At 38.9% G+C, this 13333-nt stretch overlaps 1 protein-coding gene across 1 annotated transcript; it reads left to right on the top strand.

Annotated features, from left to right (window-relative positions):
• The first annotated feature begins 3981 nt into the window (after window positions 1-3981).
• On the top strand, window positions 3982-13095 carry sdhaf3 (succinate dehydrogenase complex assembly factor 3). Its single transcript, XM_079484090.1, has 2 exons — window positions 3982-4380; window positions 10585-13095. Exons 1-2 carry the CDS (start codon window positions 4210-4212, stop codon window positions 10777-10779), a joined length of 366 nt encoding a protein of 121 aa, XP_079340216.1. The 5' UTR covers window positions 3982-4209; the 3' UTR covers window positions 10780-13095.
• Window positions 13096-13333: the final 238 nt, after the last annotated feature.

The following is a 13333-nucleotide window of genomic DNA, read 5'->3' as shown; positions in this document are numbered from 1 at the left end:
TGTTTTGAAGAATGTTACTTATAAAATATAATAAATGCAGTAACCAATAATATTAACTCCTCCATTATTGTGTTGTACAAGTATGATCCATTTACTGGACAGGACAGTAAAGAGCTTAAAGAGTAAAAAATGAAAGTGTAAAGAAACTTGTGTAATATCATTATGATACATAGTGCATCAAAAACCAGTTTGTCTAAAAGAATACAGAACATTTGAATGTTTACGCACCATTTACATGTGTTAGGGAGCAGGTGTAAATTAATTTTGTACCAACTAACACTTTGAAAATACAAACATTTTCATGAATCTGAAAATTCACGTCAAAACAACTTTACGAACAAATCGGTCTCTGCATGTTTCATGAAAGAGGCCCATTGTAAGTACCGTTTTTTTTAAGTAACTTGTGTAAAAATATGTAAACTGTCACTGTGACACGTTTGTCTGTTTACTCGTTGAAACACCTTTCCCTTATAGAATAAACTTGACGCGTTTGTTTTTGTCAGGAACAGGTTTGAAGAGCTATTGTGAGCACACAGTCAAGATATGTGTTAATCAGACATTATTAGTTTAACATTTTTTAATGTAAAAAAAGTAAAAAAAGTAAAACTCAATTTTCAAAAGGTAAATCCAGTCAGCGATCCAATGCATTTACAGGAGTTCACATAAAAATCATCCTAAAGGTAAATTCACAGTTCAGAAAAGTAAATCTCAAATTTCCAAAATGTAAATCCACAGGTAGTACTCTGTCATTGTATGTCAAACACTGACAACTGATGTGTTTAGTGTTTCAGACAGATGGGGTTTGACATGAGATCGTATCATCTTCTGACTAGTTTTGAAAAGGCCAATGGAATCGGCGAATGAAAATTTGCATGCCGGACTCCGCCGCCAGATATCCGGGTATAAAGGGGAGACGGCGTGCTGCATTCATTCACCTTTTGTGCTGGGGAGCCTGAGAGCATCTCTCGACTGCTGCAGCAGACGGCAAGTGTTGTGGCATGAGGGACACAACGTCTCGTTACCTCCATCAGGGAAAAGAGGTTACATACGTACATACGAGACATTCCCTTTCTGTTGGTCTCTCGAGTTGTCGAACTAACAGATGGAATCAGCACGCACTCTCTGTGTCCAGCGGGTGCCTAGAGTTGCGGATATCCCACGTTGGCTAGACCCCAGCCTGGCCACATGCCCAGAATCCTCACCACTCCCGCCTGGGACAAGGTGGGGAACCTGCAGGCACTCCCTCTGGGAAAATGTCCCAACCCTCTCTCTGTCATGTCCAGTGCGCGCCCTGCGCCACTACTTAGACCGAACACAGAGCTCTCGCTCTCCGCAGCTCTTTGTGTGTGTTCGGGGACAGAAGGGAGGCTGTCTCCAAACAGAGACTGGCGCACTGGATTGTGGATGCCATCACTTGGCTTTCCGATCTCAGGCTGGGCGTACGCCTGCGAAACGCCTTCTCCTCTCAATAGGCAAGTAAGCACGCTATGACATCCTCCCTATTTCCTCCCTTGGCCGAAGAATAGGCATTCCATCCATCTCTAAGCACTTCAGGGTTATGGGCCCGGCGGAGCAGCTCATATTTAAGACCAGTATATGTGAGCTTCCCTCACGAGGTGAACCCTTGTATCTGGGCTGGTGCTCCACATGTAGTGTGGACTACTCCCAACCTTGGGTGTATGCTTTCACACTGTTGGTTCCCCTGTCGGCTAACCTGTGACCTCCCCTCGGTGGACTTCACTGCTTCTGTGCACCCCTGGTTTGGGCCCCGCACTACTGCTCCACTGGTGAGACCGTGTAGGTATTCCACGTATAATCTTCCTTCGGCAGATGTTGTCTCCGTAGCGTTGCCTTCCTTCCTCAGGAGAGGAAGTAGTGCTACCCAGTGCTCCTTATGGTGTCGGGCGGACCTAACCCTAACGGCCAGTAGTAAGAACCTCTCGTCGTGATCACACGAATTGATGCCTTACTACACCACTGGATCTTAACGATTCGTGAGGACGCTCTTTCGTGACTCGGCCAGGCCGGTCAGTGTCATTCCGCTGGAAATCGTGACGCAGCGCAGCATCGTGGTGTTTTCGAGAGGAACCCGATTCTGTCACCCGACACAACGCCTGGAGACTGACAGAAAGGGAACGTCTTGGTTACGGATGTAACCTTGGTTTCCTGATGTAGGGAACGAGACGTTGTGTCCATCATGCCACAGGCGCTGTGCCGGCCCACTGCAGCGACGATTGTGCCTCTCAAGTTCCTCAGGCCAAAAAAGTAAATGAATGGGAATGGGGTGGAGTCTGGTGTGCGTCCCATTGGCCACGGTCATTGGCCTTTTTCAAAGTATAATCAGACATGATAGGTTGTCAACTCAAACCCCATTCTGTCAGTCTCGACACAGCGTCTCGGTTCCACCATCGGAGAACTGAGGTTACATCTGTAACCAAGACATTTGCTGTATTTAAGTGATATAGTTCCAATCATGATGATGTTTTTTTTTAACTGACCTGGACTTCCCATCACTACAAGCCTTGTTGAAATAAAAGCATGGATAACCCTTTCATAGTCCTTAAAAGAGATAAATGGTGTTACTTTAGCAAAGACTTTTATTTGAGAAAAAAAACCTTATCTGAAAGAAAACTCCAGCGTCCATTTAAAACGGAGGAAGATCGATAATTGGCGGAGCGACCCATGACGTCGTCTATGAAGCCGAGAGATTGACCCTTCGGTGAACCAATGGGATAACAAGATGGACATGGAGGAGGAACAGCGGAGAGAGAAAAAACACAGCCACACCCACAGAGACGTAACAAAGTAAAATAAAATTCAGCCATGATTCATTAATTTTACTTTATCTGGAATAATAAGGACATTCTTTTCAAACAAAAACTATTTTCTTTGAAAATTGGTTTCGAAATAATATTGTTTTGGTAGACCAACTTTTTAATTCAGATGGCCTTCTTTTTACTTATAAGGAATTCTTGTCCAAATATAATATTCCTATACCACCAAGGGAATTTGCAACTGTTTTGGAGCAATTTCTTCTAAAATATGCATGTTATTTAAACAACAAAAAAGATTAGATTACCAGCAACTTCCACCCCTCTCACCAAATCAGTCCCTTGTAGGTAAAATATGTTTCTCCAGTCATTATAATTGTAACAGGTCAATAAGAGCCCTTTTTCAGAAAGATATTGTTTTAAGACCAAATGTTATTGCTTACTGGAGTCAGTTTGTGAGTGATGTTGACTGGAAAAAAGTCTGGCTTCTACCCAATCGCTATCTCTTAACAAACAAGATTAAAGAAGTATCTTTTAAACTTCTTCATAGAATATACCCTGCTATACACTATTTAACCAAATTTAAAAAGGATATTGATGAAAGTTGTAGTTTTTGCAAAAAGAAGCCAGAAACAGCTGTTCATTTATTTTGGCACTGCCCTTATGTATCTTTTTCTTTGGCAAAATGTACTGTGTTTCATTGTTCGAAATGTTGATGAAAATTTTACATTACTGTGGAAAATTGTTCTACTAGTTATTGTAAACTCAAAAGATAAACAACCCCGCACTTATTTTATTAATTTTTTTATTTTAATGGCTAAATTCCACATTCAGAAATGCAAATTTTCAGGGAAAAAGCCGTGTTTTGTTGCATTTGAAAATGAAGTGAAGCTTTATATTGAGACAATATTGCCCTCGAAGAAACAAAAAGCTATTAAAATTCTGCAAGCAGGTACACTCTTTAAAGTATTCCTATAATAGCCTACTGACTGTACCTCCCCCTAGCTTTTGAAATGTACTGTATTTCTATTGTCTGTTTTGATACTTTCTTCAATAATTTAAAAAAAAATGATTCATTCATTTATATGAACAACTTTAACGTTTATTAATGTATGTGAGCGGTTTTAACTAATGTCAAACGTCTACTTAAAAATCCGGGTGGCCCAGCAGCGTGCTTTTTGTTAACTGCATTACATTTCAGTCGCCAACAGATGGCAGCAGCTACTAAACTCAAGCGCCGCTCACTGCAGTGAAGAAGTCTGGACAAACAAGGACGTTAGATAACGAGCGCATGTGACATTTATAGTTAAATAACATCCAGTCGGACTATGTTTGAATTATCTTAGGACTTCTTCGCCTTGTGACATTTTCTTGCCAATTTTGCTCCATTTTCTGGGTGCGAAGAGTCACTTGCTGTTAGGTCAGAATTTGCAAGGTTATGGCAAGTCATGTGTCAAAGGTTCGGTCTCTGTATAAAAGAATCCTGTTACTGCACCGCTTCATGCCGATACACCTGCGAGCTTTGGGCGATCAGTATGTGAAAGATGAATTCAGAAAACACAAGACCGCGTCACATGAAGAGGTCAAACGCTTCGTGGCTGAATGGGAGGTGAGAAAGAAATGCTGTAGCCTATATTAGGTCTTTAAGATTGAGCAAAGTAAATAAATGAAGTGTTTGCTTCCACAATGAGAGAACATTAATTATGATCCACAAGTTTTTTTATCATGTTATCATGTTTTTATTGTGTTAGTAGCTGTATTTCTTTGTTATAATGGCTTAAATCAAAATAAACCAATAGCAGTTTAATTGAAATGCACAATAAAAACATGATTTTTAAATGAAAGAATATGAATGCAAATAAAAGCCTTAAAAGTCAACAAATTTGGAAACCAAGTCATTTATCCCAATACGTTTCATTGCACTTAAATATGAAAGTATCAGCAATCAAATGATTAACAAATTTGATGAACAAGTTTTAATTCAACTCCCCATGGCCTGTAATGATTACAATTGTCCACACGATGGCAGCAGACCCCCTTGTGTCTTTATCCTATTGCAACTCATGTTCTTCATTCTGTACCAGAAACCACAGCTGTACTCAAAACATGATCTGTATACATTAATTCCGTTATACATTTTCATTAAGCATCACTTTGCTACTAACGCCTCATTCTTTTATTTCAATTCGGAAGTAGTTGCGTCTCCGGCAGCAGGCTCGTATAAACTGTTACGTGACAAATCTGCAGATTAAATTCGCAGCACGAACTCCACTCAGACGTGCTACAGCAAGAACGGTTGGAAACTGGAGATGCTTTTTGAGTCCTGAAGGAGTTTTCACAAGTTATATTATACCTGCAGCACACAGAAGTAGATGCAACGCGAGGCTGGTTCTCCCTGAAGTCTTCGCAGTCATGCAGTGTCATTTCAGAGAACTGGATGTTCTTGGATTGACATTGACAGTAACAGATATTCTCTAAAATGGTAAAAGCCACCCACTCACAGGTAGCGAGAGTCGCGCCGTCCTTGTACAGAAAGAGACGTACGCTTCCTCCAAAGTAGGCATCTTACTGAGAGGAAGCTATTCTTTTTTTTGAGAGGAAGCAATTTAAGCTATTTTAAGTGTGTAGATAGCTGCATCCATAAGTAAGTAGACATAACTAAAGGGACACTTCACCCAAAAAAGACAATTCTGTCATCATTTACTCGCCTTCGAGTTGTTCCAAATCTGTATACATTTCTTTGTTCGGATGAAAACATAGAAATATACTTGGAAGAATGTTTGTAACCAAACAGATGTTGCCCCCGATTTACTCCCATTGAAGGAAAAATAACTTTTTTTAAATCTTTTTTTGGGTCTGTTGAACACAAAAGAAGGCACTTTGAAAAAAAGTAAACAGTACTGGGGCACAACGACCGTTCCTACTATGGGAGTCGATGGGGGTTATAAGCATTCTTCCGAATATCTTTCTCTGTGTTCATCCGAACATTTATAAAGATTTGGAACAACTCGAAGGCGAGTGAATGATGATGGAATTGTCATTTTTGGGTGAAGGATCCCTTAAGCATCATAAACATAATGGAACCATGTTATACATAAGCAGCAGGATGTGCGATACATAAAGTGTTCTTTAAGGGATAGTTCGCCCAAAAAAGAAAATTCTGTCATCATTTATTCCTAGATGGTTCTAAATCTGTATACATTTCTTTGTTCAGATGAACACAAAGGCAGATATTTGGAATAATGTCTGTAACCAAACAGATTTCCCCCTTCATTGACTCCTATAGTATTTCTTTTCCCTACTATGGCAGTAAATGGGGGATTTCTATCCCTTAATATCAAGCATGCGAGACTCATGCGAAGAAGCAATTCTCTTGACACAACTTTATTGATACTGTTTATTATAATGTAGCCTTTTTACATTCATGAACATATTTTAAACATTGGTCAAATCCACCAAGCATCTTAGTTTATGTCTTAAAGCTTGTTGCAATGCATTCTGGTATAAGGTTCTCAGAAAGTTCTGTACAGTGGGTATGATCATTTTATGTATAAAACAGTAGATCACACAAAAAAAATATATTTTTTACAGGCAGGTTCACATATAGCTAGCCAAATAGAAACATTCCAGCATTGGCAACCAAATTTTGCAGTTTGTACTTGACTTATGTTTTAGAGCCGGTCACGGCGCACACTTCAGCTGTAAACAGTGGAGTCCACTCTGATATTAGTTCTGGGAAAGAGCCAGTCTGTACCTAAGATCTCCTCCCCTCCCGTTCATCACGAGGTGAGTGAATCACGGCGAGGTCTCCGGTTTCAAAGCGCTGCTGGGAAAAAAGAGAAAAGCGGGTGGTGGGGTGTATGTGGCGATGGAGTCAGGAACAGACGTGGAGCGAGTCCCCAAATGTGATTAGGAGCACAGATTGTTCACTTTAATCCCGTTACAGTAGAGGACCCCGGGGACTTCTCATCGCCTAATAAATCGCCCGCATTGAGACAGACAAGCTTTCCCTTAGGAGTCAAAAGAGAGGAAACGTGTAAATAAACAGCTGCAGAAAAAAATAAGAGAATATCTCTCAAATAATTGTGTGTTTCTTTCTGTAAACTACTAACAATATATCTCCCAAATTTTAAATAGAAATATTGTTTCTATTTGCATTTATTTGTAGAAAATAAAATATGGAGGAACTAAATAACAGAAAAGATGCTCTGTATTTTCAAGTGCATTTCGGGAAGTTTAAAATGTATTCGATAACCTCGTCAATCCTATCAGTTTTGCACATTGCCCTTGGATGACTTTGATGTCACACCTGAGGTTTCATTTTGTTGAACTTCACCAGACACTGGACTGGAATGGCCACAATACATCTAGAATTCTTGATTCAATGAAAATTTGGAATGATTTCTTTAATAATAAGTCGTGAGATGCTTTTGTTTTTCGACATGAATGATACTAAATTGTGGCTCGTTGAGTGACAGACTGAAGGTCTCCCATCATCGCTGTTATTGGTGAGGTACACAAAAGCTTTTTTTTTTAATCGAAACATAAATGAGATGCAGTGAGGATGTCATTCTCCTTTGCTGCTAAAATGTCCTGAAAGGAAATCTTCATCAAGAACATAATGAATCAACATAAATAACAATGCTGAATCAAACCTACTTGCAATGCTGACAATGACACACCCACATCTCGTCCTTCATCTGTCACGGACGCGCATCTTAGCGGGAACGTTGGTCTTGGGAGAGAGTGGGGTTGTGAAAGGTATGAGACGGGGGGTTTGTCCGAATGCAGCTTATAAATCTTGTTCATTGTACAAAGCATTTAAAAAAATGTCAGGTTTCAACAGCGTTAAACAGGAGCTTGCTTGTCTAAACCCAGTTCAAAGTGAACCATTATAAGCTGTCTTTTTTCTGTATTATTTGTACCCCACTTACATCTGTTGAAATACTTCAGATTTAAAATAGAATCTATCGTTTACTGTAATCCATACAGAGTAGTGAACGTGGAGCCAATCTGTGTGTCTATACTTTTTTTTAACTTCTTTGCCCTTGGGAAAGTCAGGCTATTCCAGGCAAGCTCGAAAAAGGATCGCCTACCTGCGTCATTTCGATAGTGTTTATATTCAGGAGGAGAGCTTCACCAAAAAGCTTGCCATTCAACATCCTACCCCCCCCCCAATCCATTCTTAAAATATTACTCCTTGGCACATGTTCAATCTAATTACATTATGTAGCGGAAGAAGCTTCTCAGACAAATGGCTTTTTGCTTGCAAAATTGAATTGCGTCCGCATTCCAATACGTGAGTGAATGGAAGCCCTTAATGGTTTCGTTTTAATCTGAATGAGTCTGTTCGTAATTTCTTAAATTGGATCGTAAGCAGTCGTGACAGTTTCTATGAAAAGGTCCAACAACATGGTGCATATGATATAATCCGTCAACACTTGAGATTATGGTGTGCGAGTTCTCAGCGTTACAGATTCTGGAACTTTGCGTGCAGTAGTAGACAATTTAAGAATCAAGTTTTATTCTACTTAGCCATTTTTGTTAGTCTATATATGAACACAACATGGATTCCAATGATTCTCAACAACTACGTTAATGGATCTTAATGATTCCAGTAATGACTGTCAAATATTTTGATAATGATTCACTATTAAATACGGGTTCTCCTATGTTGTAAATTGTGTTATACTATTGAGTAATACTACTTTTATTGTGCTACTTGTTACTGCAAACGTTTTTTATTTATTGATACTTTTCATCATAATTTACTACGAGTTAATATGATTCTTTAGGGTGCTCATGAAATGTATGTAACATATTTAGACTAAAATGTCTTATCGGCCTTGTAAAAAAAACACCCTTTTTTACGCAGCGCGTAAGGAAAGGTTTTGCAACGGGCCCATTCATACCTCTCTGTTGTCCAGCCCATAACATACCGGCTGTGTGTTTTCTTTCAGATTCTCTGAGCAAGCAGACACAACGGAAGCCTAACTGAAAATTGTATCTGGTGTCCCCTTTTTCTTTGAGTGGTTTTGAGTTGCCCACTCCCATGATGTATAAACGGGAAGTTCTCTGTGACAGCGGTTTATCTTCAGGACTATTTTTACATAGTCCATAGGCGATGTGTAGTTCAGCGAGTGATTCAGACAAACTGATTCACAACGCATTCATCTGTGTTTTTGACTTACAATGTCAACCCTAAACATACATTTTTTAACTCTTTGTCTTGTTTTCCAGTAAAAATATACAAATCTTGAATTCTTCATTTCAGGGAATGTTTAATTAAAGGTCCAGTGTACGACATTTAGCGGCATCTAGTGGTGAGGTTTTGAATTTCAACCAATAGCTCACTGCACCCTTCCCTTTAAAGCACTAGGGTGGCTGGCACAGAACTTATATGTCGTCATGTTTTCGCTTCTTTGCGGAAGGAGATAACGTATTTATGAAAAAACCTCTGTTAGAGCCGTTAGTCCTTTTAGGCCTACTGTAGAAACAACATGGCAAAGTTTGTCAATTCATTCTAAGGTAATAAAAACATAGCGCTTCATTATGTAAGGTATTTATTTTCTTTATAGACCTCTGAAGACCCTGTTATGTATATTATACTGCAATTCTGTCAATAGACCCTCCTAAAGATTACACATTGGGCCTTTAATTTAGTGAGGTTTATGCTTAAAGCTAGAAAAACTGCTATGGAAAATAAATAATATTAAAGAGCAAAAAATTGCTGTATTTTCTTTTAATAATTCTCTTATTTGGAGAATGCGAAAAACAATATAATTTTTTTTGTACCGAACACCCAACAGTAAACAACTGAGACACACTTTTGTGGAATAATCTTGACACAATAGATAAGAGACACAATGTTTAACTCCGTCTCATAAACAGAAGACATTCATTGGACATTGAACTTGTAGAGACTTTCATACAGACTGTAATTGCTGAATAGATGGAGTGCTTTCAGCTCTCTTGAAGAGACAGATATAATCCAGCAGGCCTTGACCTCCATTAGACCTTAATAGATTCAGTGATCTTACACTCCCCCCAGCAACCCCTGTGACCGGCGTTTCATCATGTGAATTGCAATCAATGCATTTACAACAAATAGAAATAAATAATTCTGCCAGAGTCCTTATAGTAAATCAATAGAGCTCTTATCAAATGATTTTTTGACTTGCGCTTGTGTGTAGAATCAATACGAAGACCAAAACAAGCATGATATACTGGCATGTACATTAAGGCATCGGTTTCCTACCAAAGTTTATTTTTGTTTTAACACCTTGACTAAGTCAGTGTTCTAACCAGTTGCAAAAGCAACACATTTTAAGGGACTTGCAATGTGTTTGTCTTTATTAAATGCAAAACTTCTGCAATATGTTACGATTTAAAGGACAGTTCACCCAAAAATTTAAATTCTGTCATCATTTACTCATCCTCAAATTGTTTCAAAACTGTATACATTTATTTGTTCCGGTGAACACAGAGAAAGATATGTGGACGAATTCTTGTAACCAAACAGTTCTTGGACCCCATTGACTGCCAGGAAAAGGTAGGAACATTTACAGGGTTTTTTTGGCACTCTTGACTATCTTGTAATCTTTCCTACTATGGTGGGCAATGGGGTCCAAGAACTGTTTGGTTACAAGAATTCGTCCACATATCTTTCTCTGTGTTCAACCAAACAAATAAATCAATGCAGGTTTGGACCAACTTCGAGAGTGAGTAATTCATGATTTTTGGGTGAACTCATACAATGAGATACATTCAATTTATATCATAGAATATTCTTCTGTTCTTGTTTTCTGTGCAGGTCTACAAAGACACCCTCCAAACACAGATTCTCGAGTCGGTGGACAGAAAAAAGTTGGTGTTTGGGGCCGATTTATCGGAAGAGAAACTAAAAGGATTTCAGGACGAGCAGATCGGGCAGCTTTATGAGCTAATGCTTGAGTCTACAAAACCCAGCCGGCAGTTTGACATTCAAGAGGAGGATATGCCAAAATAATGCTTTCCTTCATCTCCAATGGGAGATATTTGGACTTCAAATAAAGTCATTTTGTTAATAACCAAGGCTGCTGAGAACGGGTAAATGTAGTACCCAAATCAACACAAAGTGGATTAGTACTTGACTTGGTCAACCCTAGAAATGTTTAAACGGTTATAATGGTTCCTGCGCCTCTGTTGAAAATCTTTGAGCTCAGGCTATGGTCCACCTAATAAATAAAATGGAATTATATTGGTGGAAACACATTTTACTCAAATCTCAGTATATTTCTAAAGGCTTGCAGAATCCTTTAATTATTTTCTTGTCATTTGTTTGTATTTGTCTTTTACAGCAGCTCTTAAAAAGTCTGTTCAGTCTTACGTACACATTTTTCAGATCGTCCTAAATAATAGTTCACTCGAATGTGACACACCACCTCAAGTTGAGGTTGAGTAATTTGTGACATGATCTTCACTTTTGGGTGCACTATCCCTTTAAGATCAAAAGCCGTTTGGTTGTACTACTAGCAAGGATGCCGAACAGGTGTGTTTCTTGGCAAGGCTTCGGTGTATTGAAACCAAAGTGGGTAAATGTGCCTCCAGGAGAAGTTTGCAGACAAAGGAAAACTTTCCACCGTTCTCCAGAGACTCTTTGCGGCTGAGATCAATAATGCTTGCTTCGCTCTTCGAATTATTAGATTGTCTGAAAAATAATACCTCGTTAGCCTGAGAGACACTATCTTCTTATATACTTCCATTAGAGATGTTCAGGAAACCATCAGCGCTGTCATGTGCAATCAGTGGATAGGTGGAGACACGTTGAACTTTAACAAACGCTGCACCCAGTGATACGCGTCTTTAGTCAAGTAAAGAAAACGATTTGCTCGGCATTGAATGCTAAAATCAATGATTCGAGAAGAAATCAGCATTCATTTGAGAGCGTGCCGTGTGAACTCGATGACAAGCAACACTCCAAAGTGTTCTGAATAGAGGCGTTTAAGCGGAGGTGTTTGTTTTGTTGCAGCACTTCAACATGACTCCCTCGTCGTGCAAATTAATATTTCTGAATGCCACTTCACTCATAAAACAGGCGGTAAGCACACAGTGCAGCTCCTGTAGAAGTGCGTGCATGTGTGACAAAATCAATCTCTCCCAACAAAAAGCTCAAAAATAGATACAATCACGTTTCGACTATGTGTATCATACTGTATTTTTAAGACCGTTTAAAACATGTTTTTGTTTGAATGCTAGTAAAGGTTTATGTCATAAAAATGTATTTCTTTTGTAAAGATGCCAAAGATCCTTTGTGATGTAGTATTGGCCAAGGCATGACTCTGAGCTCATAATATTTCGTCCAGAGAATGTAAAATTTCAGGGTTCATGGCAAAACTCTGGGGTAATCTCTATGCTTTTGTGTCGGCACAGTGTGAGAAGGTGATAAAACAGGTGTGCGTAGACTGTAACCTTTAAAAAGGGCGAATATCCTTTGAGTGGACTGTGACGAGCCATTTGAAAGCCTTTGGGCAGATCCAGGGATATGGATGAGACATTTTTACCTCGAAACTTTGGGAAAATGTCTTATCAATATGTTGAATCGTGTGTTTAGATTTAACTAAACCCCTGATGGTAGAGTAAAGAATATCAAGTCTGTGCCGTGTCTTCTATTTGAAAAAAGCGAAAAATATACATGTTTTATGGATGTGACACGGTTTTGAGAGACAGCATACTGTACATTGTAGGATTTCAGGGAAGTCAAATGCACCAACCAGAAGCAATAATATCCTACAAATGAAGAAGGGCTCTTCATAGACCAGAAAACATTTGCCTATTAATGAGAAATGTGGAGGGTTATGGATGTGACTTACAGTAACTGACTTTGGAAAATCATTCTTTAAAGTGTTAAAAACACTGAGACTTCACTTGGGTATTTAAACCACCAAATATTGACATCTGAGCTTTGGTAAAAACATGTTTTTTTAGCATGGAATGGCCCTTTATGGTGTTTTTAAGGGTGCACATAAAGGTTGTGTTTGTGAAGTTCACTACAGGTCCGTACTGAAGATATGATCCTAGAAGAGCCCTTTGGGTTGCAGTTAAGCCTTGTTCCAAACGGCGTATTACAGTAAAGAGTAGTTATTACTCCTGAGTGCAAGGTATCATTATCCATGTAAGTGACAAGTATTATGTGTGGAACTATATAACATTTATACAGTGTGTAATTAGTTCAAAACATGATTAAGTTCAGACCTTACAAGCTGGATTTATGGGCAGTGTAATCTGTTTTCTACTTGTAGAGCACGAATCATGTGAAGTTTAAGTAATAAAAGTCAACAAGCTGTAAAATGAAGCAGGAGATAGATATTGCTCAGAGGCAATAAAAGGTGTCCAGGTTAGCAGCGGGGCGCTGAAGTGGACACATCAGGTTGTGTGCTTCTGACAAATCAATTTCATTTGTTGACACATTGCATAATTCATAATCTAAAGCACAGTTTTAGTCAAACAAACACTGTCCATCACAAATCAACCGGTGCAAAAGACGTAGATGAATTTGTAAATATAGAAGTGACACAAATAGA

The sequence above is a fragment of the Barbatula barbatula genome (assembly GCF_947034865.1).
Source record: "Barbatula barbatula genome assembly, chromosome: 21".
Taxonomy (NCBI): Eukaryota; Metazoa; Chordata; class Actinopteri; order Cypriniformes; family Nemacheilidae; genus Barbatula; species Barbatula barbatula.
The sequence above is the reverse complement of the archived record's forward strand: the minus strand, read 5'-3'. Positions and strand labels throughout refer to the sequence as shown.

Coding starts and splice junctions, on each gene's coding strand:
- sdhaf3 (XM_079484090.1), top strand. CDS start 4,210: ATGGCAAGTCATGTGTCAAAGGTTCGGTCTCTGTATAAAAGAATCCTG. Junction 4,381..10,584: donor GCTTCGTGGCTGAATGGGAG/GTGAGAAAGAAA, acceptor TTTTCTGTGCAG/GTCTACAAAGACACCCTCCA.